The 26,388-nt window shown below is 57.2% G+C and overlaps 1 protein-coding gene across 1 annotated transcript in view; it reads right to left on the bottom strand.

The window, feature by feature from the left end:
• The window catches only part of CMIP (c-Maf inducing protein), a 169,477-nt gene that overhangs the window by 31,658 nt on the left and 111,431 nt on the right, over positions 1–26,388 (bottom strand). Inside the window, exon 3 of the mRNA XM_075538073.1 lies at positions 23,950–24,000. Within this exon, the coding sequence (XP_075394188.1) occupies positions 23,950–24,000 (51 nt within the window). The remainder of the gene's footprint in view (positions 1–23,949; positions 24,001–26,388) is intronic.

Raw genomic sequence — 26,388 nt, 5'->3', positions numbered from 1 at the left:
GTTGTTGAACCGAGCCCCCATGTCTTTAACAACACCACGCACCCAGCCTGCCGAGGTCCCCGGGAAGCATACCCAGCCTCCTTCCTGGCAGCCACTGGCTGGAGGCCAACCTGCTTGGCAACGCTGTAAGCGGATGGACGCACTCCCACCCCAACAGCCCCATCCGCGGACAGCTCATGTCCGGGAGCCAGTCCTGCCCTCCTCCCCCCTCCCCACAAAGGGATGCTTCTAGGATCCCACGGGATGGAGGTTTAGTCCATCCCGAGAACAGCTTGTTTTTTTAAAAACCACAACCGACACTACAGTCGACCCTACACTAAGCTCCCAAGAAAACCACAGAGACACCCCCCACCCCCGCCCCGTGGATTATAGGCGGGAGCCCTGTCTCCTGATGGGCTGCGGACACTGTGCTGTGGCAAGAACAGTGTCTCCCTTACTAAGGCGAGGCTGGTGCACACCGCCGACAGCACCAGCAGCTGTGCCCAAACCACGGAGCTTGAGCAGGAAGGTGTATGCAGGGGGACCTCTAGGGCCCCTCCACCAGGTATCTCAGGAGCATCACTCCGCCCCCTGGCTCTTTCAACGTTTGCAAACTAGCAGGTGCTTTTTTGGGGGGTGGGGTGGGGTGGGGGGACAGGGAGCTTGTGAGCACATTGTGTCCTGTGCCCAGGTCCTTGCTTACGTGGCTTGCATGGGAGACCGTCTCCAGACAGCCAGAACCAAGCTGAGCATAATGAGCATGTGCCACGTGCCAGGCACTGTGCTTAGCCCCCACAGGTGCACAAGCCTCAGGCCCTCTGAGAGGGGGACGAATCCCAGGCCACCTTCTGCCCAGAAAGTGACCCAAAGACACGGAGTCAGGAGAAAATGGTTGACTGCTGGAGAGGCGAGGGAGAGAAGTGGGCAGAGGGCAGCTGGGTTTAAGTCTGCTGGGAACTCCCAGGGACAGGCAGACCTTCCCCAGAGGCACAGGAGCTGGGCGCTTACCTGCCACGGCCTGCCAGTCACTGTGGCAGGGCCACAGACAAAACTCAAACTACTGCCATTAAGGCAGCTTGGACTCACAGTGACAGGATAGGACAGGGTGGAACCACCCCCTGTGGGTCTCAGAGACCGACTCTACAGGAGCAAAAAGCCCCCCACACCCCTGAGGAGCGGTCAGTAGTTTCAAACCGCTCACCTTGAGGCTAGTAGTCCAATGTGTAACCGCTACGCCTCTACTGGCCCCTAAATCTGGCCTGCCCATACCCTCCCCACCAGAGGAACTCGCCCTGGGTGCAGAAGCGGGTCCTGCAGTGTCCCCCACGGGTCTGTGGTGGCCTCGATTCTCACACAAGAACATGAGGCCTGAAGGGCAGAGAGCTGCCCAAAGCCGGGACAGAGGTGGGGAGGGAGAGAAGACCGGCTACCCCAGGCTGCCCTGTGCGGAGGGAGTCAGGAAGGCCCAGGGTGAGGGTATGGGGAGGACTGGGGGGGAGGGGCTGGGAGGCAGCAGGGGCGCTGGGGCTGCTCTGCGGGGATGACAGGGTGTGGGCAGGCCCCTGGTTCCCAGAGGAGGCAATGAGCCTGGGAAGAGGGCAGTGCAGGGGAGAGGAAGGCACCCCTTCTAGGAGCAACAGTGTCCCTGTCACCCCTCTTTCCACATGTTAGCGTGTCCTCCCAGGAGCTCCCCATGAGCTCATGAGGTGATGAATCATGGGGGGGCGGGAACAAGGATGCCTCCAGAATCCTGACTCCAGGCTCTGTGAGATGCTTTCCCATCGAATCCCAGCCATGAGTGGATCAGACAGGGGCCCCGTAGATGGGCCAGTCTGACTGGGGTGATTGGGAGAAAGGGGGGTAAGTTACAGAACACGGGTCAGATCCGCCCAGGGCTGCTTTCGCGTTTGGAGCCAAGCTGGGATCCCACTTTTCATGAGGTGGTGAGAACACACAACAAAAGATGAGGTATGGGGAATTGAAGGAGCCCCGTGCAGCCTGATATTTGAGACCTGGCCCTTTACAGGAAAGGTCTGCCAACCTGGGGGCTGGTTTGAAAGTTCAAATCCCAGCCCAGGAGGTTCAGCATTGCAGCCATCAGGAAGATGGGACCGCACAACACATGATAAGGACAGCGGGGACTGAGCGCTGCGGCCGGGCCTGCGCCCTGTGAGGGGGACAGCCACTGTGGAGAACATGTGGGCGCTTGCTGCAAGAGTGAGACACCACTGTCCTTGGAACCAACGCAAGAGCAACAGGTGCATTCAATGTCACACAGACACAGACAGGTAAGGGGCCACAGACACCTTGCTCCTCATAGCCCCTCGCAAGGACCAACCCGCGCACATGTCCGCTGACTGATGGGCGCGCTTGAAAACACAGGAGGGCTACACCCGTCCGATGGGAGAGCGCCTCTCATGTGCAAGGAGGAGCCTCACACACATTTGCTGAGACAAGAAGCCAGGTACGAAAGCCCACCTGTGACACAGATCTAAGAGGAAGACAGGGATGGACAGGAAGCCTTGTGGGGGTCGAGCCCTTTTGAAACTAGGTTGTGGTGAGGTTTGCACAGATTTGTAAAATTTATTAAAACAACTTAACTGTATACTTAATATGGGCAACTTTTATGGCGTTGGGCTTATACCCCAACTAAGTAACTTTAAAACAACCCTGGGGAGGCTCAGTCTGCCATCAAAGGCAGTGTGGTGTGCAAGGCTGGGTGCACAGGTTTTGCAATCAACACGGTTCCTTTCAAATCCAAATCCTACTTCATTCCTCTATTAGTCTAGCCATCTCTCTACTTATCCATTCACCTCCATCTGTCCATCCATTCACCCACTCATCCATCCATCCATCCGCCCATCCATCCATCCATTACTCCATCTTCTATCACCCATCCATCCATCCACCCACCTGTTGGTTTATTTGTCTAGCTATCTAACCACCTACTCGCCCATCCATCTGCTAACCGCTTATCTGTACAATGAAGCTGACTGAGATCCAAGTGCAAGTCCACGCCAGCACTATGTTCAGCACGATAGAGGGAGCACGGCAGACGGACCACCACCCACCCCCAGGTCGCAGCTTATGACTTTCCTCGCCTGCAAAGTGAGATCGGAAGGAGTAACTACCAGCCAAGGACTCTTCACTGAGACCCCATCTATATAGTCAGTCATCCCATTCCTGGCTAAACAGCAGCTCTGAATAGTATCACCTACCAACTCCTGGGGGTGAGCGGTCCAGGACAGGGAGGGCTCCCAGCATCTGTGACTCAGCCCCACCCGCTGCCAGCACTCAGAGCTGCAGCAACAGGTGCCTGCTGCCCGTGTGGGAGGGCCAGTCACTTCATGGCCGTCCTCGCCCTCCTCTCTGCGTGTCAGGGAAGGGACGTTACCTGGGCAACACCCGCCATCGCTCTGGCAACTGCTCCCTCAGCAGAGGCAGCCACAGACTCCGGGCTCTCAGGCCTGGGAAAGTGGAGTCACCCGCTCCTCTGAGTGTGACAGCTGTCACCAGGGTGCACCCCTTGCCAGGAAGGCGTGCCCCGGAACGTGATGGAGAACGCCTGCAGAGACGACGCTTGCCGCAGCCTCCTCCGAGGCTCACACACGCACTCAAGCACGCATGCTCCCTCAGACCTGTCTTCTAAGCAGAAGCTGCTTGGCGGCAGGCTGGAGGCGTGGAGCAAGGGCTGAAGGACTGGAGACGGAGGAGGAGGGAGGGAGGAGCCGAGGCTGGCTTCTCACACCCTTCCCAGGGAGGTCCTAACGCTGCCCCCGCCCCACCACACGGGAGCCAACAGGCACAGGTAACGATTTACACGCAGTCACTAAGTACAAACGAGCACCTAGAGAGCCTGAGCCTGGGTTATACCAGCTGAGGTTCCAGGCTGCAGAGCCACAGGTGGAGAATGGCCACCGTGTTCAGTACCACAGGTGGGGGAGACTGTCATGGGCCAGCCTGGAGTCCCCTAGACCCTATGATCCTGGAAACTAGGGACAAAGTGTGGCATCTACCCTTCTTACTTTGGGGTTCTGGAAAGGGGGTTACTGCAAAGAACCACCCTTTCCCACATCGTGAAGCTAAGACAGGGGACCCCCGTGGTTCCCACAGCAAGAGCCACACACAGACCCCCAGCCACTCTTTGCTGCATAAACCATCCACTGCTGAACCGCTGCCCTCACTGACCAGTTGGGGCAAATTGCTTTAGCGAAGCTTCTCTGTCCCCCACACCCCTCAACTTTGACTCAGCCTCAACCAGCATCCGGCCCCTCCCCAAGGACTCCTCAGCAAGGCTGGGCTCAGGGCAAAGCCAAGGACGGACTATGCCCTTGTGTCATCCTTCCCATCCATGTCCCTAGACCAGGCCCTTCTAGCCTCAGTTCCTCATTCCTATGAAAGAAAGCATGACTCTTGGGATGCTCACTCATCCGTGGTCAGAGAGCACACCCCTTGGGGGCAGACTCCCCTGCCCCTGGAGGAACAGCCTCTCTCCCCTTGTAGGGGGCTTATTCCCCAAATTCATTTGCCTTGGTTCTGACTCTCCACAACCACTGCAGACTGTGCCAGTGGGCAGTGCTGGGAACAGGTCCATCTCTTTCTCCCTGTCTGTGAGTCCAGGTTGAGGGCCAGCCTGTGTGTGCCCCTGTGTTCAGCCCCCGGAGTGATGGGGTCCTTGCCCATGAGAACCTGACCTGCCTGGAGCACCCCCTCCCCATGCCTGTGCCTCTCAGGCTTCTTCCGAGGACTACAGCGGTCTTCTTGACATACCTGGCACATGCAGGAGGGCTGATTGGTTAGTTCACTTCCCTGTTTGCTAGACGGGGTCCTCCAACCAGATCAAAACCTCTTAGCCTCTCTGGTCAACTCCCATTGGGACCTCAGGCCAAACACTGCCCCCAAGACTCCTGTTCCCAATCACGTCTACACATGCTGTTCAATGACATCGGTCCCCTCTGTCACAGTGGGTGAGTGTGCACCCTCCTGATCTCCATTCTGGGGTTCGGTTTGCCTTCTGCAAACACATGCCTCCTGACCCCATCTTGGACCATTATCTGTTCCACCACAGGGTGATAGGGGGTTTGATGTAACAGACACAATGGCATGCCATCACCACCACCACCACAGGCCCTCTGGGAACCGTGTGTGTGTGTGTGTGTGTGTGTGTGTGTGTCTGTGTGCGCGCACAGAGATCTGTAGGCAGCTGCTAATCTGAAGGTCCAAAACTCCTAATGACCCAGTGGCCCCGCAGAAGGAAGGGCTGGTGACCTGTCTGTGTGGGTTGATGGACTCAGAGCTACTCTGCAACACACCATCGCCAGGGCAGGAGTTAACTTGATGGCGGCCATCAGCCACCGAGGGGCTTCAATTCAGCCAGGCTGCCAGTTGGCAGAAGAACACGCCAGTGATTATCTGCCAGGGGCCATTTTCCCAGGGCAGCTTAGGGGCATCATTGCCCTGGCGTGTGCAGCTACAGTGTGCAGCTACTAACTGAACGGTCGGCAGTTCAAACCCACCAGCTGCTCTGCGGGAGAAAGAGGAGGCTGCCTGCTTCTGTCCAGGGAACAGAGCAGGGCCATTGTGTTCTATCCTGTGGGGCCGCTCGGAGCTGGCATGGCTTCAGTGGCAGGGAGTGGGCTTATCTGTTACATCCCCAGCTTCCCCATTTACCTGGGGACACCGACCCCTCTGGCCAGCTCCTAGTGACAGGAATAATGGCTCCTGCGCATTGAGTGCTTGCTGGGTGCCGGGACCGTCACACTGCACAATGGGTGTGGTGGTGACACAAGACTAGAATCGCTGTTCTGTAGGCCAGGCCTAGGCTGAGCACTCCCCAGAACATAACCTTCGCTCCTCATAACCACTGCTGGGCAGGGTTTTTGGGGATCGGGGGCCTGGCCTAGCTCGGGCAGGGGGAGGCAGCCAACCTGAGTGCTTCACCAGCCTGAGTGGCTGCGGCCCTTCCTGTGACACACACATGTCCTTTCATGGCCCTAGGGGGAGCCAGGCTGGCTGCCACTGGGTGTCAGCTGACAGCTTCCTGCCATGCTGGCTCCTGGGAAGATGGGCAATTTGTTCTCGTGGGGGAGAGGCTGGCCACACACTCCCCAAGCTGCCATTGGAGACAGCCTCGAGAATCATCATTGCTTCCAAGGAAACGGTGAGGGTGAGGGCATGGCGTCCTGCTCATCAGTTGCCGGGGTAACCATGCGTGTGGCTGACGAAAAGATGAACTGGCTGGGTGTCAGTGCGTGGTGGGCTGGGTACTAAGTCTGACGCACCCAAGTAAATGAACTGAAGCCCTCAAATGGCACTTAAAGCCCACCGGGCTCTAGGCTTCTTGGGGTGTGGGACCCTGCTCTGAGAAAGGCCCGGGGCCCCCCACTTTCACACTCCTCATTGTCACCTCCCAGGAGGCACTTGGGGGGAACATGGGAAACCATGACTCAGCAGGCGAATGGGCCCAGGTCCGCCATTTCCACAGCGCCATCAGGAGCGGCTGCTCTCCCTGGACCCTCCAAGCAGGAGGGTCTGCAATCTCACAAGCAGGGCAGTTGTGTCCTGCGCCCACCTCACAGAGAAGGGCCCCCGAGAGAGGGACATTCTGACCACAGTTTCCCCAGCAGTGCTATGGGTTGAGCTGTGTCCCACAAGACAGACCTGTGACTTGTCTGCAGGTCTGGTTAGTTCAGGCAAGGCCAGGCATCCCCAGAAGAAAGGACCGTGCATGCAGTGAGAAAGGCAGTCAGGTGAAGTGGGAGGGGCCACCACAGAGGCCCTCCCCACAGTGAGCCTGAGAAGGGAGGAGGGCCCTGAGGATGCTGGGGTCTGGACTTCGGGCCTCCAGAATGGTGGGGGATCCACACGTGTGGTTCCTACTCCCTAGTCTGGAGTGCCCGCGTGCAGCAGGCAGGCATAGGCCCAGCTGGGGAGCAAGGTGGGCAGTGGCCAAGAAGCCTGGCTCCTCAGAGCCATGGTCCATGCGGGCCCTCCACTGCCCTCTGACGTGCTTCCTTTACAAACAGGGAAACCGAGCTCCCTCAGGGCTGGGACTGTCAGGGAGTCAGCACCGTAGGTGCCCAGCCTGGGGTGGAATTTCCTGGGCTTCCTTTCCCCAGGGAGCAGGGACCTGACAATCCAGCTTCCTCCTTGTTCCCAAGGGGGGTACCAAGATGCTTGAGTTCACTCTCCCCTTCACACCCCCTCCCAGCCCATTAGCCTACTGATTGCATAAGCCCCTGGCGTGAACACCTGGGCACCCGCATCATCAGTGATGTCAGAAGAAGCCACCTAGGGGCCCCAGCAGCAGCAGGGGGACCTTCCTGAGAATTCCCACAGGAACATCAGCCACAGGGCTGGCCTAAGATCCTTGGTACCCAGTGGGTGTCAGGCTTGGTGACATTGGGGGGGAGGGCAGGGGTAATCTAAAACATCAAGGGTTAAACATCCCCCCACCCTGTATGCTCAGGAAAACATCTGACTACAAAGAACTGCCCCTCCCCTGCATGCTAGAACAAGGGAGACACCAAACTCCAACTGACTTAGTTCTGACTCACAGGGACCCTACAGGACAGGGGAGAACTGTCCCTGTGGGTTTCCAAGCAGTGCCTCTTACAGGAGTAGAAAACCTCATCTTTCTCCTTCAGGGGTGCTGATGGCTTCGACGTGCTGACCTTGAGGCTAGCAGTCCAATGCTTAACCACTACTCGACACTACGTCAGATACAGACCCCCCACACACACTCAGAAAGAAGTGGGTGTCAGCCCAACTTGAAGCTGCTCTCAGAGCCCTGAACTCTGCCCTAGCCCTTGACTCGAGCCAGCAAGCCCTGGGGTGTCACTGAGCAGGGAACAGCTCATAGTGACCTCCCACGTCCCGAATGTCAGCAGAGGATGGCCCAGAGCGTGTCCGGGGCTGTTATCTACAGAGCAGACCAACAGGACTTCTCTCCTGAAGAGCAGCTGACTCAGGAACGTCAGTCTCTGAGCAAACATACCCTTACTATCCCTCTGCCCTGCAAAATACTCTGGTTTCCCTCCGACTGGGCTGGCCCCTCGTCCCACGTCCCCACCCCTGGTCTGGCCTCGTTTGCTCCAATTTTTAGATAAAGACAAAAAACAAGCCACAGTTCCCTGATTCCTGAAGCGCGTGTGGAGCCCGTCATTGGGGGGAGCTCATCGCTGGGGTGTCCTCTGCTTTGTAGTGGCCATATCACCCCTGGCCAGGGGGCCACCGGCATGCTGTGCAGGAGCTGGTGGTCTGCAAACCTTCTCAGGCACCAAGGATGGAATCTCCACACTCAGTCAGAGGGTCAAGTGTGGCCCCTTGGTCAGCAAGGAGCCCAGGTCAAGAAGTCAGGGTGAATGCCAAGACCTTGGGGGACACACGGACAGATGGATACGCATACACAAAAACACACAAACACACATACCTTACACCTCTTTTTTTCCCTCCCTCGGACAGGCTAGAGGGGAAAGACTTTGGGTGGAGACGTGGTTACCAGGAGAAGAAGACACTGATACCTGTTTCCCTGTGGCCCCCTCAAAGATGTATGCACACCAGACAAGGGTGGCTTTCCTGTGTGGGCCCTTCTGGGGGACCTGGCTAGGCCCTCCATCCAATGCCAAATGTCTTCCTGAGGGAGCTGAAGACACAGGAGCGGGGCATGGGAAGGGGGAGGCAGAGGCTGGAGAGGTGAAGGAGCCCGGCCAGGAGGCTGGAAGAGGCAAGGAGCTTCCTGACCCTCCCCAAGCTTCAGAGAGGGCACTTGGTGAGGCCTGGCAGTGCCAGAATTGGAGGTAATAAGTTCCAAGAGCTTTGAGCTCCTGGCCCCGGCCGCCCCTCCTATGACTTGGGGCCGACTGGGCTGGGAACAGCCCACAGGGAGCCTCCAGGCTTTCCGAGTCCCCTAGCGGACCTAGGGTGGATGGCACAGGTGCTAGCCAGCCCTGGGTGGGGACTGCGGGGGGTGCACAGACACACCTTCCCTGCTCTGCACTCCTAGTTCCAGCCAGTCAGCTCCGGGGTCTTAGACAGCAAGCAGGGCAGGTAGGGTGCACTGGGGTTTCTAATTCTACGGCTCAGATGCTGCCAGGCGTCGGAAAAATGACACCCCCAAGGGCACCCTGAGGATTGCGGGCACTGCTGGGGCAATTAAATGGGGTTTTTCAGCAACTGCGGTGGCTCTGAGCTCAGCTACCATGTGCAGGGGGAGTCCTGGTGGTGTGTGGCTTTAAGTGCTTGGCTGCGAACCAGAAGGGGGGTGGGGACCAACGAGACCCCACCCACTGCTTTGCAGGGCAAAGAGGTGGCAGTAAAGATGTACAGCCTTAGAAACCCCCTGGGGCAGTGCTGGTCTACCCCGTGGGGTCACTGTGAGTTAAAACCAGCTGGATGGCAGTGGTGGGTCGTCTGGTTTATGAGGTTCAGTAGGTGACCCACCATAAGTCATTTTCATTTTAGAAAAAAAAAAAAAAAACAGATCAGGGGGTAGGGTGGTCCCAAAATCAGTCCATGCCCCTGGGTGGTCCAAGCTGTTCACGGTGGGTGGTGGGATCCATCCAGAGGGACCTCAGAAAAGAGGCCTGGTGACCCCAGGGAGCCACAGCTCCCATGCACAGTGTCCCCGTGGTCAGACTGGACGTGACCTGCATTGAGAAACCCTGTCTTAGTTTCTCTGTGGGGACAGAACAGACAGGCCCCCTGTCTTGAAAGAAGTACGGCCACAGTGCTGCGTAGAGGAGAGGATGGCGAGACTTCATTCATCTCACTGACGTGGGATTGACACAGAAGGTCATCAGCCTCGGAAAGGAGGACGGCCCTCAACGAGACTGACGGACACAGGGGCTGCAGCCATGGGAGCACGCACAGGGACCACTGTGAGGCTGGCGCGGGACCTGGCAGTGTTCCGTCTGCTATGCATGAGATCGCTGTGGGTGGGCACCGACTGAAGGCTCCTGACATCAGGACAGAGCTACCTCGATGGGCAGCTTGCAGAAACGCCCATTTCTCCCTGCTGTGCTTGGGGGTGGGGATGACACAGGGCCTGTCTACCTGAGCTCCCTCTGAATTGCTTTCTGGGTGACCTCCACATTGTGTTTGGGTCACTATGAGTCATAAAGAGAGTGGATTTTTTTGTTTCCCTCCTCAGTGCCTAATCTCTCCTTCTCTCTCTCTCTCTTAAACCTCAAAGGTGATTAGTTTACAAACAACGTTGCAGGAATGAGTGGCTGGGCCTGTGGGATTGGTACCACCGTCTTGGGGGACACCAAGTTCAATTGGCATTACATGATTCACAAAAACAATGCTCTACATCCCCACTTTGGGGAGAAGTGACTGGGGTCTTAAAAGCTCATGAGCAGCCATCTAATATGCAACCATTTTCTCCCCGTTCAGAGGAAAGAAGGAGGAAGACATTTTTTAAAAATAGAAAAATCCAACCACTGGGTTAGCCCGATGGCCTAAAGGACCACCTAGGCACCGGTCTACAAACACTGGGACCAGCAGCACTAGAAGGTACCCAGCTACCACGACCACCTGCTCTGAAAAGGATCGTGCGATGGTTGTGACTATGCACGGCTACACTACGTAGGAGTGGGAGCGGGTTAGGGGATCCAGGAAGGACACAGGTCAGCCCAGTAACAGCTGTCACAGGACAGAACCAGGGGGAAGTCTAAGCTCTATTTGTCAAGTTTCCCAGGCAGCCAAGCCCTGCACTGTCCATTTCATTACAAAAGAGAGAGAAAAGGGCTGGGGGGTTGGGGTGCAGGGGGGGCAAAGATTCTGCAGGACTCCAACGTTGAGGTCACAGAGCAGCTAGTCCTGCAAAGTTCTTCAAGCGGCCAGAGTCTGCGTGCTTAGAGACAGGGGCGCCCTCTTGGACCCTTGGGTTGCTTTGTACTTTCCTGTAGACCAATGTCAGAAATACCAGTCCCTAGAGAAGGGCGAGGAAGGCCCTCGACGAGATGGGCTGGCACCGCGGCAACAACGTGGGCTCCGGCACAGGAACCATGGTGAGAATGGGCCCAGGCCGGGCAGGGTTTCGTCCTGTTGTGCACAGGGTCACGGTGGGTCAGGGCTGACTCAATGGCACCCAACAACAGTCACATCCAGAGTCTCTGCCACAGTGATAACAGGGTCACGGAGCGTGGCGTTAGCAGCGAGAAGCCCAAGCCCAGGATGTTCTGTTTGAAATGCGGTGACAGTCATCGCTCGGATTCTCTTCTGTATGCACACTTGTATGTACACGCCCACCCTCAGACCAGTATATGGGCGCATGCTCATGCATTAGCGAGCACGTGCCCGCACGCACGCACGCACACATGCACCAATGTACAACTGTTCCTAAGTTCAGCCCACAACATACCTGTATTCTTCTTGTAGCACCAGAATCCACTCTGACTCCGCATTATAAAGTAGAGGTTAGAGGACTGTACACAGGCCAGCCAGCTGGTCAACAGGGCAGGCTTGGCAGGCCGTTTGGTCTCTGTCACAGCCACGCAACTGCTGTCGCACCAATGGGCACGACCCCGTCCCTTGGAAGTCATGTACCCACAATAAGAGGCGGGCCTGTCAGTGGGCCCGTCGAGGGAGTGTGGCACTCAGCGCGGCTCTCTCTACCATTACGTTTCGCTGCATGCTAAGACTTGGAGGGGTTTCTTGGGGTCTCACTGTGGCACCCGTGAAGCCCGGGTCTGTGTAGATGGCTTTTCTCTCTCAAAAGTGTATGACTGAACTTGCTGCGAAGGGGCGGGTACAGATTTCCCCCTTCTGGGTGTCTCTGTAAGCCACTGCTGTACATATCTGTCTCACAGGACATTCACTGGGCAAATGAATGGGAAACACTACTCAGGGGCCAGGGAGCCCGCCCACTCCACCACCCCCTCCCAATCCCAGAGAACACAGCTCAGCCCACCCCCCGCCCCGTCTGCTGTCCAGTCTCGCCTTCATGATAAATGTCACTTGGTTCCCACATTCCAGGCAGGGACGAGACCTCACTTTTTCCAACAAGGTGTGAGCGGTCTCCGGCTGTCCCCATGACAACACAGGACTGGCAGCACATCCTGAACTGGGTCACCAGGACTGCAGCGGGACCATCCCGGATAGATCAGCACTCTTACAAAGAGGAGTTTTCCTGAGCACGTGCGTCCGATTTGGAACCGCACACCAAACACAATTCAGACTGCAAATGCAGTGCCCAAAGGTGCTCTTCCTCGGTACAGCTGTGCAGGAGCAGGAGCCCCACAGAGGTCCCCCTGCCCGAGCCAGGGGCAGGGCAGGCTCTGTTCCCTCAAGGCCTGATAAGGGAGGAGCGCTCCCTTATCCCCACTCCAAATAACGGCTTCTGCACTGGGCCTCAAGCGGTAGCATCCAGCAGACTCCGCTGTTTATTTAACTAAGAACTTTATCTCAGGCATGCAGCACTTCAAAGGGCGCCTGGCCTGCTGTCTGTGCTGGGAGCTTTCATCCCTGACAGCGGCCAAGTCCTTCCATGGAGAGCACCCTGGCTGGACGGAAGCGGTGGTCACAGAGAGGAAGGCTTTAGAAGGAGGCTGGATGAGCGAGGCTTTTCTTCCTCGGGGGAAGGGGGTCCTCCTTGGACAGCTTCCCATGGGTCCTGGGGAAGTCCAGGAAGGGTCCAGTAGTGTACCCTCATCTGTGCAGAGTCCCATATTCCTGGCCAGAAAAAGGGACCCTGGCAGGGAAATCTACAACCATGAGTGGGGAATGAATTGATAAATAGGTAGTTAGGGGGGTGGACAAGTAGACAGATGGAATGAATGGGTAAATGAGTAAACAGATGGATAAATGAGTAGAGAGATAGACACAGGGCAGGTAGGTGGATGGATGGATGGACAAACTGATCAATGAAAGAGTGGATAAATGGGGTAGATGCATACTTAATGGAAGGGTAGATGATGATAGACACATGGACAGATAGATGAATGGATGGATGAACAGATACATGGTGGATGGGTAGATGGATGGACAATTGGATGGAAGGATGAATGGATGGGTAAGTGGGTGGATGGACAGATACACAGTGGAAAGGTAGATGGCTAGACACATGAATGGATATATGGATGGATGGACAGATACATGGTGGATGTACAGATGGGTGGATGAAACGGTGGAAGAGTGGAGAAATGGCTGCCAGGGAGTCTATTCTAATGCCTGGTGACTGGTGTACAACAGTGTGACACGGCACCTGGTCTTGCGTCGACATGTTCAAGTTCACTATGGTGGACACTGCTACTCCACCTCTCCTGCCACAGGCTCTCTCACTCTCGATGATCCTCAACTTCACCAAACAGGATGTCCGCCCTTGTGTGACTGATGCCTCCTAACGGGGTGTCAAAAATAGTGACCAGATCATGGTTGGGTGTCAACCATCGGGTCTTTGCTGGCTAGTTTCACAAGTACACTGGCTGGCCTTTCTTCTCCTGTCTGCCCTGCGTGACCCTGCTGTATTTGCAATAACTGTGGCGGAGCCTCCAGGGTCACAGGGACAGAGAAGGCTGGTGGAAGCTGCAGAGACAGTCAGGCATCGCAAGCTATGAGGGCCCGACGGACACAGAGGGAGTCCACAGCCCAGTCTGATTCTGGCTCGGGGACAGGGAAAGTGATTCAAGCTTCGAGAGTCGAGCTCCCCATGGCAAAATCAGCATATCCATGTCTACCTCCCCGCAGTTCACCGGAAGCCTAAATAAACCTCTGTCCACTGCCCTCGAGTCAATTCTGACACATGGTGACCCTGCAGGTCAGGGTGGAACTGGCCTTGTGGGTTTCCCAGACTGCCTCTCTTCACGGGAGCAGAGTCTCACATCTCTCCCAAAGGGTGGCTGGTGGTTTTCAACTGCTGACCTGGAGGTTACACCAGCAGAGCTCCGAGGCCTACAGGAGACAGTTGGAAAACAGGGGCGCTCAGTACGTGTTTGTGCCTCTTTTCCTTTCCTTCAGGCTACGTGTGGTCCTCGAACTTGGGAGGCTCTCAAGTCACTGGGAAGGTGTGTTAGAACACAGCCCGATGGGGTCTAGGGATGGGGCCTGAGGGTTTGCACCTCTCGTAGGTTTCCAGGTGCAGTGGGCACTGCTGGTCTGGGGACCACGCTCTGAGAACCAAGCTGCTTGGTGCACAGAGGCCAAGGAGCCAGGGACATGACGGGGCCGTGCTAGATGAGAGACAGGAGTCGATGCTGAAAAAGGGGCCCTGAGAGTCAACGGGCCCAGATGAGTCCACCATGTCTGGCCACGGCTGAACTGGCCCTGCACCTCCTGGACATGCCTTATGGCCCAGAGGTCAGCCACAGCTGACCTTCCCGAAGGATTCTGTCCTAGCATCTGGCCAGCCACTTCTGTTTTCCCATCCTGACTGGACAAGCCAGCGGTCACCGAAGGGCCAGCTTCATGCCTCGCAAAGGGCTGTCGGTGCATATGGGGGGCTGGGTTGACAGTGCCTCTAGGTTCTAAGAGTATAGAGGGGGCACCCTGGGAGCGGAGCACCCACAAGGGGACAGGCCTCTGCTGTTCCGGAACCTTCTCCCAGTCAATTAGCCTCACTCCCCAACACCTTTCCATCCAGAGAGTTGGGTTGGCTGCCCCACCGGGTATTTTCGGATGGCCTCCAGGGGAGCTGAGGGCCCCGAGTCTCTGTGGGGACAGGCACTGCTCTTTTCCGAGCCTGTGTTTGGCCTCGTCTCCAAGCCAACGGGCAGGAGGAGCCTTGGAAGCAGACAGGAGTGCTCTACATACCTCACACCCCAGCATGGGACCCCTTGGCCCACCACCCAGCTGGGCTGCCAAGAGCCTAGCACAGACTCCTGCCTATCCCACCAAAACACCACCTTCCTGAGAGCTGTCTAAACAAACAACACCTCTTCTCTAGAGAGAGAGAAAGGGGGCCTTCAAGGGTAGAAAAGTGCTGCCCTGTACGGAGCTTATGTGAGGAGAGAGCGCAGAAGTCCTTTTATGGCTCCATGACTCATCAGCCTCGTCACTGCCCGCACTGGGTGCCACGTCCTTGCCTAAAGCAAGCCCATAACTGCCTCTTCTCTAGGGCTGTCCTGAGAGGCGGCTGCAGGAGAGGCCTGCTGCAAGCCCCATTCCTCCATCCCCTGGCTCTGTGACATTGAAGAGGTCACCCCTCCCCCAACCATGCGTGCTGATGCCCGGGCTGCTGACAGGGCTCCTGGGGTGAATCAGGCAGGCATCCAGCACTCATGTCAGCCTTGCTGGGTGCTCAACAAACCTCTCCTTTCTACCTCTCTGGAGATCCCTTCTCCTGTCTGGAAAAGGTGCATGTTCAATGGAGTGGTGGAAAGTCACGGCCACCTTCAACCTACAGGATTGTGAAATGGAAAAAACAGAGCCCCGTGTGTAAGGCCGCAGAGAGATCCCCACAATGCACAGTGACAGGGCAAAATGGAGCAAGGGACAGCATGGGACACTGGCATCTTGGTGGCATCTGAAGAGGAAACACAGGGACAATCACAAAAACTCTGAAACGCCACACAGAATTGCTGACACCAACAGCCTTTGGGGACAGGAAGCCGGTGAGGGGAGACTCGCTGCCACCTTACTGATTCACACTCTCCATGCTCCTGGTGCTCCCTGCATCAAACCCTGGGGCCTGGTGGGGTCACGGACTAAGCACGTGGCTCTGCTGGTGACTTCAAGCCGCCAATGCCCAGCCCCTCCCCATGCAGTTGGAAAACACCAAAATTCACTGTCATCGAGTTGGTTCCAGGGCAGAGCTGCCCCGGTGGGTTTCCAAGACTGTATCTTTCTGGGAGCAGACAGCCTCATCTTGCTCCCGGAGCAGCAGGTGGTTTTGAACTACTGACTTTGTAGTTAACAATCCACTACATACATTTCGGAGTTAAGAGGCTGGGGGGATGAGGGGTGGGTTTGGGCTTGTTGCTGTTCTCTCTGTCTTTTCCACCATTAATAAAACGGGGCTGTTCTTACAGGTCCTTGCTCCGGGGCTGGTATTCACCGAGGGAGGGGATAGAGACGGGCACAGGGATTTGCAGAACTGGCAGCAGGGACTCAAAATCACCCACTGTGTACTCCCAGACGTGTCCTCAGCAGGACGGTGAGGCCAGATTCACCAAAAAGTAGGTACTGCCCGTTTAGGACAAGACACCCTGGTGGCTGAGTGGTTATGGCTTAGGCTGCTGCATCCAGAGGGGTGGGAGAACACTTTGGGAAGAGTCCACCAGACAGCCAGTGAACCTGGGAGGCCCCGCAGAGCTCCTGGCACGAGTAGGTGCTTAATAATTGTTTTTCTCTCCCTTTCTGTGGAGAAGGTCCTGACACCACCAACTCGTTTCCCCAGGGCTGCCCGCTCCTCTGCCACTTGTTCATTCCAGTCCCTGACGCTCACGTGTTATTAGTTACAGCTCCCTGACGGCCGGGGGGAAGGGAGGTGGCTGTGGGTGGAAGGCGCTGGAGACTGGGCCCCTGGGTCCCCAAGTGGCCCCTGGGGGGGGCAGCGGGAACACACATCAGGGAAGCAGCCCACCAGGTGAGGTGCTGAGCAGCTCTGGACTCTGACTCCCAGTTCTGGCCACTCCGGAGGTTCCCCCGGAGTGCTGGAGTGCGGGGAGAGGGAGGGGGGCTCTCCTGTCACAGTCTCAGACAAGTGTCCCTTGGATCTCCTCCCATGAGGCCACAAAGTCCACTCTGACCTGGTGCCAGGAACTAATTGGAGTTCCTGCCTCTTGGATGTGGAAGAGGCAGCCGCATCCCTGGGCCCTGAGATGGCAGAGGCCACCTCTGTCCACCTTGCTTCTTGCTCTAGCCTCATGCCCTGCACGGGGGACAGGGCAGCCAGCAAGCCCAAGAGAGAGCAGGGCCAGGCTCCGATGCCGGGCTCCCGGGAGCGAGCCCCCACGGGGGCACAGGGCTGGGTTTGCCCACAGGGCTGACTCTGGACCCCCACACGGGTCAGGGGTGGGGGCAGGCTGGCGACAAGCAGTGGCCACTCTGAGAACAACTCTGCCTCTGGGGAAGAGTGTGTGGTGGGTGATTCCTGGTGCCTGCTGTGGGCTTTCTGGGGGGAAGACACAGAGGCCGAGCAACCTTCCCCTTCTCCTGGAGCCCTGCCTCCTCGGGGCCTTCCAGACTGGGCCCTGTTCACTCAGGATAGCAAGGAGTTCTGCTCCCGGAGGGGGAGCCCCGGTGGTGGCTTGGCTGGTTACACAGCATGCTGCTAACCACAGAATCAATGGTCTGAATCCACTTGCACTCTGCAGGAGAAAGAGGAGGCTGTCTGCTCCTCATGGAGACTGTCTGCAGTGGAAACCCTAGTTAGGGTGGCTGGGAGTTGGAATCAGGCCGATGGCAGTGGACTTGGGATTATGTTGTCGTTTGTTACCTTTTCTGCTAACAAATCCACAGATATGATGGAACCTGTCTGCAGCAGCTACGAAACCCGAACCTGAAACCTGGGGGCCTCAGGGGACAGGAAGACCACACGGCACAGCCAAGGCCACCAAGACAACCTTCTATGCTGGTGAGTGCTTGGGGGCAGCGTCTCAGAGGGAGGGAAGGGCCTCTCCCTCCCCATCGGGAAGAAAGTGGAGTGGAGGGAACTGAAGCCACTCGGGAACAATCGGTCTCGTACAGGAGTCAGCCACATGTGGCTCGTTCAGCAAGTACATGCGGCCCTGAGCTAACATTGAACATTTTTAAAGGATATTATTCAGAGAACAGTGATCCCATTGGTTTGTAATACTCTATTTCTGACTCTGGGATAATTTTTAAATTTTTGTATTAGGAATGGCTCTTCAGTCCCAAAAGTTTGCCAACTCCTGGTATAGGGGGCCCATGTGAACCCTAGTGTCCATGCCCAAGACCAGAACTAGATGGTGGCCAGTTCCCACTGCCAACTGCTCGGAAAGGGACCCGTGAGAAGGTCCTGCAGTGAGTGGAGCAGGGCTCGAGTCCTGTAAAAAAGATGAGGTTCAGAAACTGCACCCCGCCCCCAGCCGAGGGTCCGCAGTTACTCTTCAGGTGTGGAGTTTGCTCACCCTGGTGGCTCAGTTTCAGCCCAACCAGAGACAGGTCTACAGCAGCACAATAACACCACCCACACCTTGGAACACTAGTCACGAGGTTAAAAGAGCAGTTCGGGGCGGGGGCAAGGGCAAAGTTCAGGAGACCGGCAGGGCAGGGAATGAGCGAGGAGCGGAAGCAGGAAACCCCGAGAGTGGGTGGGATAAGACAGGGCAATCCATGACTTGGGAAAAGATGCGTGTACGCTGCTGAATGGAACACGTACCTGCTCTGTGAACCCTCACCCACCCACCTCACAGTAGAAAGTGAGAATAAGGGAGTACCTACAAAGTCAAGTCTGTGCTGACGGACAGGAGCCCTGGTGCTGGTGTGCTGGGCTGCTAACTGCAGGGCCAGCGGTTCAGAGCCCCCACAGAGCAGTTCTGCTCTGTCCTACCAGGGCTGGCTTGGCGGCAGTGGGTTTGGTTTCTGTGTGTGGGGGGGGGTTGTCCCTAATAGAAAACTGGGAACCATACAAATGCGCAGGCTCCGAGGTCAGTTCAGCTGCAGACTCGTATGCTCTACTGTGCAGCCCCGTGGAGACGTGGGAACACGCTGGAGCATCCGAAGGAGTGCCGTGCAGAAGCTAGCCGTGCGCGCACACGGGCTACAGCTGTCGAATGTCCATGCAAAGACCAGGAATGCGGTCAGCCAGGAGGTCAGGACCTGCAGGAGCCCAGGGCTTGTTCTCCGCTGAGCAATGCCCTGGGGAGGTTGTACAGATGCCGGTGCCTGCCAGCCCGTGAAAAAGGAGATTTTAAACTGGGAGGCAGCAGGCAGTGGTGGGGTGGTAGGAGGCTAAGACGCGAAGGAGGCGGTGTGGAAGGGGCTAGGCAGGTGAACAGGAGGAGGAGGCAGGAGACAGGAGTCTCAGGCCCCAGTGAGAGGTGGGGGAGGGGGTCCACCCAGGGGCCACACAGGAGGACGAGGCCCAGAGGCAAGCAGGGCGAGCAGCCTGAAGGTCTGAGCTGGGGCTAGGAGCAGAGCAGCATGATGGGGGTGGAGGTGCCAGTGCCGGCCTGGGGCGTGAGGCGAGGGGTCCTGACAAGGGGCTCTGGCACAAAGGCAGGAGGCGGCGCCCGCTCCCACCCAAGGGAAACGAGGGCTTGTCTGGCCAGAGGTTAAATCACTGGGTCTGTCTGGTGATGCCTGTGAGGCTTGGAGAAAAATGGACAGCTCTCCTGAAATGCCTCATGGGACAAACATGCCCAGGCTCCCCTGAGCCATGCGAGTCCAGAGGGGGCAGGCACAGAGGCCCTCACAGGAGTGAGGGGCAGGCTCAGAGGCTCACATCACGAAGGACCTCCCACCACGCCTAGGCCACTCGTACTGCAGGTGTGGGAGGGGCTCACTCCCCACACTCCCATCAGGGTTCCCCTCCTGCGTGCCACCCATGCACCACAGTCCCTGGTCAGACCCAGGGGTCTTCTGAGCACCCCCCCTGCCCCCCCCTTCTGCGATGACAAAAGGTTGTGTTGCTCCGGGTGGGAGGTTCCCAAGGGTTGACCACACTTTGACATCTTGGGTTCCCCCCCCGCCCCCCCCCCCGGCCTGTCACCTCGGGGCTGTTCACCCAGAAAGGCCTGCCTCTCCCCATTGTATGCATTAGGGATTCAAAACACCAAGTGTATCACAGTGCTCTCTGACCACAACCTTGAAGATACAAACTGCCCCCGCACCACTCTGAGTACACTTTTAGGTTGTCTGCCCACAAGGCCTTCACACAGCAGGTCTGAATCCCCTCAGGAGCTTTACACAGCCCAGCACACGCAGACAGGCTGAGTCCCCCAAGGACTTGTACATACAGACAAGCCTATAACCTGTGCGGCCTCTTACATACCAACATGCCCATGTCCCTGTAAGACCTTGTATATACACACAGGTCTTTGTCCCCTATGGCCCTGTACACTCAGGCAGGCTTATCCTCTCATGGCCTGGGATATAGACAGGCCTGTCCCTTCACGGCCTTGTATGCACAAGCAGGATCATGTCCCTTTGTGATCTGTACACACAGGCAGACCTACCTCCACAGGGCCTGGCCTCCAAGGGTCAGGAAGAGCAAGGAGGTGCATCTCAGTGAGAAAAGATGCCTCATTAACTCAGTACAAGTGTTTATGCCACTATACCCTTAGGAATTGGCCTCAGGGGTTGAGCTACTCAAACCAAACAGGGCCGGCCCCCTGGGAGTCCACAGAACAACCTGCTCTGCTTACAGGGGTCCTAGGAGGCTGGAGCTACCCAGAGCACCTCATCCCACCTTCCTTCCTGGAATGGGTGGCACCCCTGAGTCCATTTTGGCAGACCCCCAGTGATCTCCTGGGGCGGGGCAGGGGCAGGAAGGGGAGAGAGCTGCCTGGAGAGGCCAGGCTGCTGGGTCAAACCTCACTTCTCCTGGGTGACCTTGGGACACGGGTGACTGCGCTTTCTGAGCTCGCATGCCCTTGCCCGCACTCCGGGCTAACAGGCTGAGCAAGCCAGGCCATCAGATGAGCTAATACGGCTGGCACTGTATTTCTGTCCAGTCTCGGTCTGCACAGCGATGTGCAGTCCATTCTACCGCAGCGCTGCTCCCACGCCCGCCCTGTGCACTGAAATACTAAAGCACTCCATGTTGCGGGGGAGGGTTGGGCTCCGGGGGGCCACAGGCAGCACCCACCCCTTGGGGTGACAGTACCTCTGCTGACATCGCCTGCCCCCAGAGACGCCAGGACAGGTGGGTAAGAGTGAAAACAGAGAGCCTGCCTTCTGAGGTGGCGGCATGGTCTATGCTCGGTCGCTGCAACCATGCCAACACGGTCCGGCAGAAGGCAAGGGGATGGCGGTCACACGGAATGCGTGCACACCTTTGCAGTGAGGATTCCTGGTGGCATAGTGGTTACTCACTGGGCTGCTCGCTACCCGCAAGGTCAGCTGTTCAAAACCACCAGCCACTCTGCAGGAGAAAGAAGGGGCTTCCTACTCCGGTGAAGAGTGACAGTCTCGGAAACTCCCAGGGAAGTTCTGCCCTGTCCTACAAGGTCGCTGTGGCGTGGCATCACCTGGACGGCAGTGGGCTTGGAGCGTGGGTATCTTTGCAGTGGAGTCTGTGGGGTCTTAAGTGTCCTGAAGCTTGATGTTTCTTAGACTTTCCCATTGATGATTTTTAAGAGAAAGGACCCGAGATGGCTGGTTGTTGATGTAGAAAGAGGGTTCGTTCCAAGAGCGTGGAGCGGGCAGGAGCTCTGAGTCAGACACAGCTCCATCAAACAGGCGGCAGGACTGCCCCAAAGACCAGGATTCAGACTTGCTCATGGGCTTGGCTTTGCTCATAGGCAAAGGGACAATCAACAGTGCTAAGTAACTGCCTTTGAACTAAATGAACTCCTGCTGAGAACCCATCCAGACCAGAGGCAGGGGCGCTGCAGAACCAGGCCTCCCAGCCACTTGAGCGGACAAGAAACAAGACCCACTGCCCTCAAGCCTATCCTGACCCCCAGCAACCCTGGGGCAGAGTGGCACGACTCTGGTGGGTTTCTGAGGCGGCCACATCTTGTGCCCTGGTGTGAGCAGTAACCCCCCGTGCTTCGGGGGCTCCTCGGGAGTGGCACAGGCACTGGGCTACCACTGCCACCTGGTGGCAGCATACCTGAATTACTGGGGGGGCGGGTAGGAAGGAAAAGGGCGCAGGGCACTTGCCACTTCTTTAACACTCCACCCGGGGCGTCCTTGGTTGCTTGTGATTTATTCCTTTTTAATTGATGAGATGGAATTATTACAAACAAAACCAACACCACTATTAGCACACACATCTAGCTCTGCATGAAAACTTCACTCACTGCCACGGGGTTGGTTCCATCTCACCGCAATCCAACAGGGCCGAGCTGCCCCCGTGGATTTCTGAGACCCATACTCCCGTGGAGCGGCTAGTGGTTTTGAGGTGCTGACCTTGTGGTTAGCAGCCCGACGTGTAGCCCACGATGACAGCAGGGCTCCACGTTCCCGACTCCTCTAACTGCTCAGACCGTCCTGAGAACCCCACGTGTGTGACTCCAGACATCTGAACAGGTACGTTTCAAGCATGTCACCTTTTGATCACCTTTCTAGTCAGAAATATCTCAGATTCGGTACTCTGTGCCCACCAACCATCCCTGGTAAGCACGTAGTTGTCCCACGTTTTGCCAGTACTACCTTGGAGGTATTCCTATAAGTCACTCGTAAGAAAATAACGACTGATCTTGGCCACCTTTGAAAATGAGGCATTTTCCATCATAGAAACCCAAATCAAGCTCTCCGCTACAGAGTCAGTGCCGACTCACAGGGACTCTATAGGCCAGGGCAGAATGGTCCCTGTGCCTTTCTAAGACTGTAGCTCTTGACGGAAACAGAAAGCCCCATCTAAAAGTGCAGGCACAATGGAGCCTGGCTGGTACTGTGGGTTAGGTGCCGGGTTCCTAAGCACAAGGCTGGCGGTTCAAATCTACCAGGTGCTCCATGGGAGAAAGCTGAGGCCCTACGGGGCCGTTCCAGTCTGTTCTACATGACTACTAGGAGTCAGAGCCGACACGCCGGCAGTGGGCGCAGGGTGAACCCACCCACATCTCTACCCTGTCCCGAGCGACATGGGGAAGGAGGCCAAGTGCCAGCCTGAGGATGCACATCAGAAACATACATGGCAACCACGGGAGGTGGAGACCTGGGACTCAAGGCCCCTAGCAGTGAAGGGGCCTCTTTCTCCTTCCAGCCCCCTCAGGCCACCCCCAACCCCCACCATGATTGTGCAGGCATTTAACTCCCAGGGGGTCTGGCACCATGTCCTGATCCACATCCTGCCTGTGGCTGGGCACTCAGAAAGCCTGGCCCCAGGGACGTGCTCCCCACGTGAGCAGAGATGTGAGCAGGCCCCTGACCCATTGCCCTTCTAGCTGCCATGCTGGGGGGTAGGGGAGCCTTTGGTCGACACTCAGAACCCTCCAGCTCTTGGCAATCTCTTTTCTAAAGCCTGTCTTGGCCTCTTCCTATCTGGGGGATCTTGGGCTCCTGTTTGAGCCTCATCTTTCCCATCCATACAATGGGAGCAATGACTTTGATCGGCCTTACAAAGTTGAAGCTAGAATGGAAATGGACCTGGTGGGTCAAGTGCCATTTCTAGTACCCACTAGGTACTTGATAAATGCAATCTGTCCACTCATGCCCCAACGTGCAACCCTCCAGAGAGGGGGCAGAGGGGAACGCAGATTGCTCCCTCGTCCACCAGGCACCACGCCGGGTGTTAAGCCTGGCACAGGGCCAGCTGCCCATCCTTGGAGCTTGCTTAAAGACAGTCAGCAGCTCATAACACATACCGGTCAGCCCAGCCAGGCTGAAACATGGCTTGTTCACAGTGGATGGCAGGGGCCTGGTTCATGTTGGGGTTTGCCTGGCCAGAGCTAGGACAGGTGTCCTCAGCAGGTGAGCAGATGGGCCCCTTGTCTTACAAGGGTCGTGAGAAAGCTCATTTCCCTTCCCGGGCCTGGAGGCTCCCCGCTACCTCAGGGATCGGCAGAGGCAGAGGCAGGGAATTCAGCCACGGGATCAGGGAACATGGAGGAAGTGAAGGTCATGTGCACATGCTCGGCTTGGGCTTTTCCACGCAGTACATCGACACTCTGCCCAGTCTCCAGATGTTACATCCAACCCGGCATCTTGACACCCTGAGGCCTGCTGGCACCCTTAGCCCTGGAACCCATCCTTACTCCCACACATCAGCGAGAAGCAGAGCTCCTGAGCTGCTGGCACCTCATGGGGAGAAAAGCACCGACCACCAGGCAGAGAAGGGCTTCACAGCACAGGCCCTCGGCTGCCAAGCAAATGTCCTCGGCCCTCCCACCTCTGGCTCAGACACTGACACTAGCTGGTGGCCAGCAGGGCCCTGACGAGGGCTGGGTCGGGACTTACCTTCCACTGCAGAGAATGGAACCATTGGTCTCTCAGGTAGCTGTTGGCAGCCTGCAACAAGAAAGGACAGCAAGGTCCGGTCACTGGTTTGGGGTAGGTCAGATCATCTCCTGTGCCCACCCGAGCCCCGCCCACTCTGCCAGGGGTCGGTCCCCCACAGCCACCTTTGATCCAGAATGCCAGGGCTAGCCCACACAGACGAGGGACTGTCCCCTGTCATGGGGGCTGCCTGCAGATGGGTTGTCTTGCTGAATTACTTAGAACCACAGGAGGGGCCTGGTGAGCAAGGAGGTGTGCCAGGCAAGAAGCACAGCAGTGAGGACAGGGGGGCTGGCAGTGCCCGGTGCCACCTTTGCAGGGGCCATCACACCGCCCTGGAGGGCCCTGTCGCCTCGCTCACTTCTTGGAGGAGCACATCGAGTGCACTCAGTCCGCAGCGGGGTCTAACCATGCCCATTCCACCCAGCTGTGGGGACTCGACTTGGGGGGGTGGTAGGGGGCAGACCTTCCTGGACCCATCCTCCCTAGTTCTGAGATGGTGGGCCCTTCGGCCTCCATTCCTATCTGTGCAATGGGGAGAGTCTTACAGGATGGCATCTGATGAGCAGTCTGAGGAGAGACCGCCATGCCCCTGCCATGCAAGCCGGCCAAGGGAGCACAGGCTGACCCTGTGTGGGTGTCAGACACACGTCTGTGCAGGGAGACAGCGTGCTGGGCCATTGTCCCTGTCCTCCTCCTCCTTATGGGAGAGTGCTTCACAGACAAGAGGGGTGGGGCCAGGCGGAGAGCCCGGGCCCGGCTCCACCTAAAGAAGACAGCCGAGAACCTTCTGACCAAGGGCAGAGATACTATATGACCAGTCTCTGTGCCAAGAGCCCTGACCCTGGCGACCGAGGGACTCTCCACAAAGGCCCGCCCCTCCGTCCAAGCCTAAGTGTCCTGTCTACTTCTGCCCCTGCTGCCAATGCATGCACGGGCGCGCACACACACACACGTGCGTGCAACATCTGCTCACCCGCATTCTAGGGGATTTCTGAGTGCCCTTCTAGGTCCTGCAGCAGACTGCACCCCCACCCACCAAACTGTCCAAGAAATACCAGCCATCTCCCAGGCCCTAGTTCTGAGGATCTCCGTATTTGAATGAAAGCGCCCTGGTGGGGCACTGGGTCACAAGCCGCGCTGCTAACCACAAGTTGTCAGTTCAAGCCCAACCAGCCACTCCTTGGAGAAAGATGAGGCTGTGTGTGCTTAGAGTGCAGAACTGATTGTGGTGATGGCTGATGTCAACTATTGACTTGTATGATATGTAAATTATGTGCCAAAAATTAATAAAAGGAGCTTCAGTCTGGAAAACCCTATTCGGGGCGGTGAAGAGTTGGAATCAACTGGCTGGCGGTGGGCTGGGTGCTTGTTTGGGGCTCAAGGGCATCAAGCAGACTGCTGCAGGTGCAGGAGCAGGACCACAGCAGGCGCAAAGGGGCCGGGGAACTCGAGCCTGCCATGGGGGCCAGGCAGGCCGGAGGGAAGGAAACCCTTGGGGTGAGACAGGGATTGAGCCTCACAGATCCAGGCGGGGGCTCTGGCTCCACCATGGTCTAGCCGTGATGCCTGGAGCACGTTACTTAGGGACACAGAGTCCTCCAGGGACACCTGAGTGGGGCTTCTGAAGGCTGAAGAGGAGGTTGTCACAGAAGCGGCAGGCCGGGGGTCCTATTGCCACACTAGCTCCTGTCAACACTGGGTTCGCACTTTGGGTCTGCTGAAACTTCTTGTGCAGCAGGATGACAAGATACACCCTGTTTTCAGGAAGCGGGAGAGAAAGATCTCCAACAGCAAGCTCATCTCATCCACGGAATGTGCTCACTCAGCACGGAGCCAGGCACGTGGGCAGCTATCGGTGACCAGACTGCCCCCTAGAAGTGCCCTGTTCTAGGGTTCCTGGTGGGAAAGAGCCTAGTTGAACCCCCAGGAGCACATCCCTTAGTAACCCTTCTGGGCTGGAACTGCACTTGCCCGCGTGGCTCCGTGTTCAGGTCTGCGAGGGCGAAGTAACAGAAGCCAGGAGACGCACGTGCCCTGGAGGATCAGAAGGGCAACTTGAGCCCAGGGCCAATGTGCAGGAGAGGGATGGGGAGAGAAGGATGGAGACGGGAGATGCAGGCGCAAGTGGGCTGGCCATCGGGGGCATGACACCAACTGGGTTATGGCTCCAAGTGGAACACATCCACCCAACTCGCCATATAAAGCTGAGAGACACCCGAAGCCTAGTCGGAGGTCCACTCACTAGGGCCAATTTCCCCTCACCAACATCCCAGTCGGGGTCGGCGGGAGGCATGTGCTGTGCTCTCAGGGAGGTGGGGGGAGAGGCAGGCACAGCCACCAGCTCCCATAGGTGCTCCACATCCCCAGCCCAATGCGCACGTGTAGGAAGCCTCGCAG

This window comes from Tenrec ecaudatus, chromosome 18 (genome assembly GCF_050624435.1).
Source record: "Tenrec ecaudatus isolate mTenEca1 chromosome 18, mTenEca1.hap1, whole genome shotgun sequence".
Lineage (NCBI taxonomy): Eukaryota > Metazoa > Chordata > Mammalia > Afrosoricida > Tenrecidae > Tenrec > Tenrec ecaudatus.
The sequence above is the reverse complement of the archived record's forward strand: the minus strand, read 5'-3'. Positions and strand labels throughout refer to the sequence as shown.